Below are 2500 nucleotides of genomic sequence, written 5' to 3'. Positions count from 1 at the left end.
ATATATATATATATATATATATATATATATATATATATATATATATATATATATATATATATATATATATATATATATATATATATATATATATATATGCCAAGTTAATGATACCAAGAAAGACTCTCCTAACGACGCTAGCTTCATTACATTACGATAGCACGGACAAACATGCGCAAAAACACTCCTACAGACATGTTTAGTAAGTAAGAATTGTTTTAGTTACATTGTAAAGCTTACAAACGTTGCTTGGAGCCACAAGATCGCAACTTTCTTTGGCCCCACTGTGACTTATTTTGCAGTTACAAGCGATAGAAAAAGCACCGACGTTTGTTTGGGGACTTGATCGAGCGCTTGTTGAGTGAGTAGTGTTGCAACGACAGGTCAAAGCGCTCAAGACGGAGCTGGGCGCCGTGCGGAGCAACCTCACCATGATGTCGGATATGATGAGTCAGCTGGATCCCGTCACCATCAAGCAAGCTGCCACGGAGCTGCTGGAGGTACAAAAATGACACCTGGATGGATGTACGTGCAAGGAGAAAGTTCCCTTTAACTGATCTTGCACCCGATGCATGTGCTACATCACCACCACCACCCCTCCCCCACACATCCTCTGTCTGATTGTGTCATTAGCAGTTGTACAGCGTGTGTAAGGACATGCAGGACAGGATCGTCAAGATTGTCCCCAGGCTGAGCGAGGAGAAGATGATCCAAGAGTTGCTGGCGACCAACGACGAGATGAACACCACCTTCTCTCGATACCACAGGTGAGCCGCCATCGGCTGATTCTTCGGGGGGAAAAAAGCATGTGATCGTCATTGCTGAATAATGCCTTGTAATGCCAGTGGATTTATTTTTAGTTCCCCGGCTGACAAGCGGCTAGCAGCTAATTAGGTGTCTCCATACACCAGGGGTCACCAACGCGGTGCCCGCGGGCACCAGGTAGCCCGTAAGGACCAGATGAGTAGCCTGCTGGCCTGTTCTAAAAATAGCTCAAATAGCAGCACTTACCAGTGAGCTGCCTCTATTTTTTTAATTGTATTTATTTACTAGCAAGCTGGTCTCGCTTTGCCCGACATTTTTAATTCTAAGAGAGACAAAACTCAAATAGAATGTGAAAATCCAAGAAAATATTTTAAAGACTTGGTGTTCACTTGTTTAAATAAATTCATTAATTTTTTTAATTTGCTTCTTATAACTTTCAGAAAGACAATTTTAGAGAAAAAATACAACCTTAAAAATGATTTTAGGATTTTTAAACACATATACCTTTTTACCTTTTAAATTCCTTCCTCTTCTTTCCTGACAATTTAAATCAATGTTCAAGTATTTTTTTTTTTTTTATTGTAAAGAATAATAAATCCATTTTAATTTAATTCTTCATTTTAGCTTCTGTTTTTTCGACGAAAGACAATTTTAGAGAAAAAATACAACCTTAAAAAGGATTTTAGGATTTTTAAACACATATACCTTTTTACCTTTTAAATTCCTTCCTCTTCTTTCCTGACAATTTAAATCAATGTTCAAGTATTTTATTATTTTTTTATTGTAAAGAATAATAAATACATTTTAATTTAATTCTTCATTTTAGCTTCTGCTTTTTCGACGAAGAATATTTGTGAAATATTTCTTCAAACTTATTATGATTAAAATTCAAAAAAATTATTCTGGAAAATCTGTAGAATCAAATTTAAATCTTATTTCAAAGTCTTTTGAATTTCTTTTAAAATTTTTGTTCTGGAAAATCTAGAAGAAATAATGATTTGTCTTTGTTAGAAATATAGCTTGGTCCAATTTGTTATATATTCTAACAAAGTGTAGTTTGGATTTTAAGCTATTTAAAACATGTCATCACAATTCTAAAATTAATCTTAATCAGGAAAAATTACTAATGATGTTCCATAAATTATTTTTTAAATTTTTTCAAAAAGATTAAAATTAGCTAGTTTATCTCTTCTTTTTTTCGGTAGAATTTTGAATTTTAAAGAGTCGAAATTGAAGATAAACTATGTTTCAAAATTTAATTGTCATTTGTTTCGTGTTTTCTCCTCTTTTAAACCGTTCAATTAAGTGTAAATATCATTAATTATTAATAACAACATAGAGTTAAAGGTAAATTGAGCAAATTGGCTATTTCTGGCAATTTATTTAAGTGTGTATCAAACTGGTAGCCCTTCGCATTAATCACTACCCAGGAAGTAGCTCTTGGTTTCAAAAAGGTTGGTGACCCCTGGTGTACACACTCCCCTCAGTTAATAATAATCACCTTTATTACGGTATTTCTTAGTAGCTGAACTATCATTATCAGGTATTGTTATCACTTGAGGACATACAGAGAGTTAGCATGCTTAGGGTTATATGTTATGCTAATTAGGGTTATATGTATGTATGTACAGTGTATATATATGAATATATATACCTGTATATACACATACATACATACATACACTGGTATATATATATACAGTGTATATATATATATACATGTATGTATGCATGT

At 33.3% G+C, this 2500-nt stretch overlaps 1 protein-coding gene across 3 annotated transcripts in view; it reads left to right on the top strand.

The window, feature by feature from the left end:
* Window positions 1–2500, top strand: part of LOC133642236 (target of Myb1 membrane trafficking protein-like) — a 36326-nt gene that overhangs the window by 20263 nt on the left and 13563 nt on the right. For all 3 annotated transcript variants that reach the window (XM_062036327.1, XM_062036328.1, XM_062036326.1), the window contains 2 exons: window positions 384–500; window positions 634–767. In XM_062036327.1, coding sequence (XP_061892311.1) covers window positions 384–500; window positions 634–767 — 251 coding nt within the window. The remainder of the gene's footprint in view (window positions 1–383; window positions 501–633; window positions 768–2500) is intronic.

Source organism: Entelurus aequoreus, linkage group LG25, assembly GCF_033978785.1.
Source record: "Entelurus aequoreus isolate RoL-2023_Sb linkage group LG25, RoL_Eaeq_v1.1, whole genome shotgun sequence".
Lineage (NCBI taxonomy): Eukaryota > Metazoa > Chordata > Actinopteri > Syngnathiformes > Syngnathidae > Entelurus > Entelurus aequoreus.
This window is presented reverse-complemented; position numbering and strand designations above follow the sequence as displayed.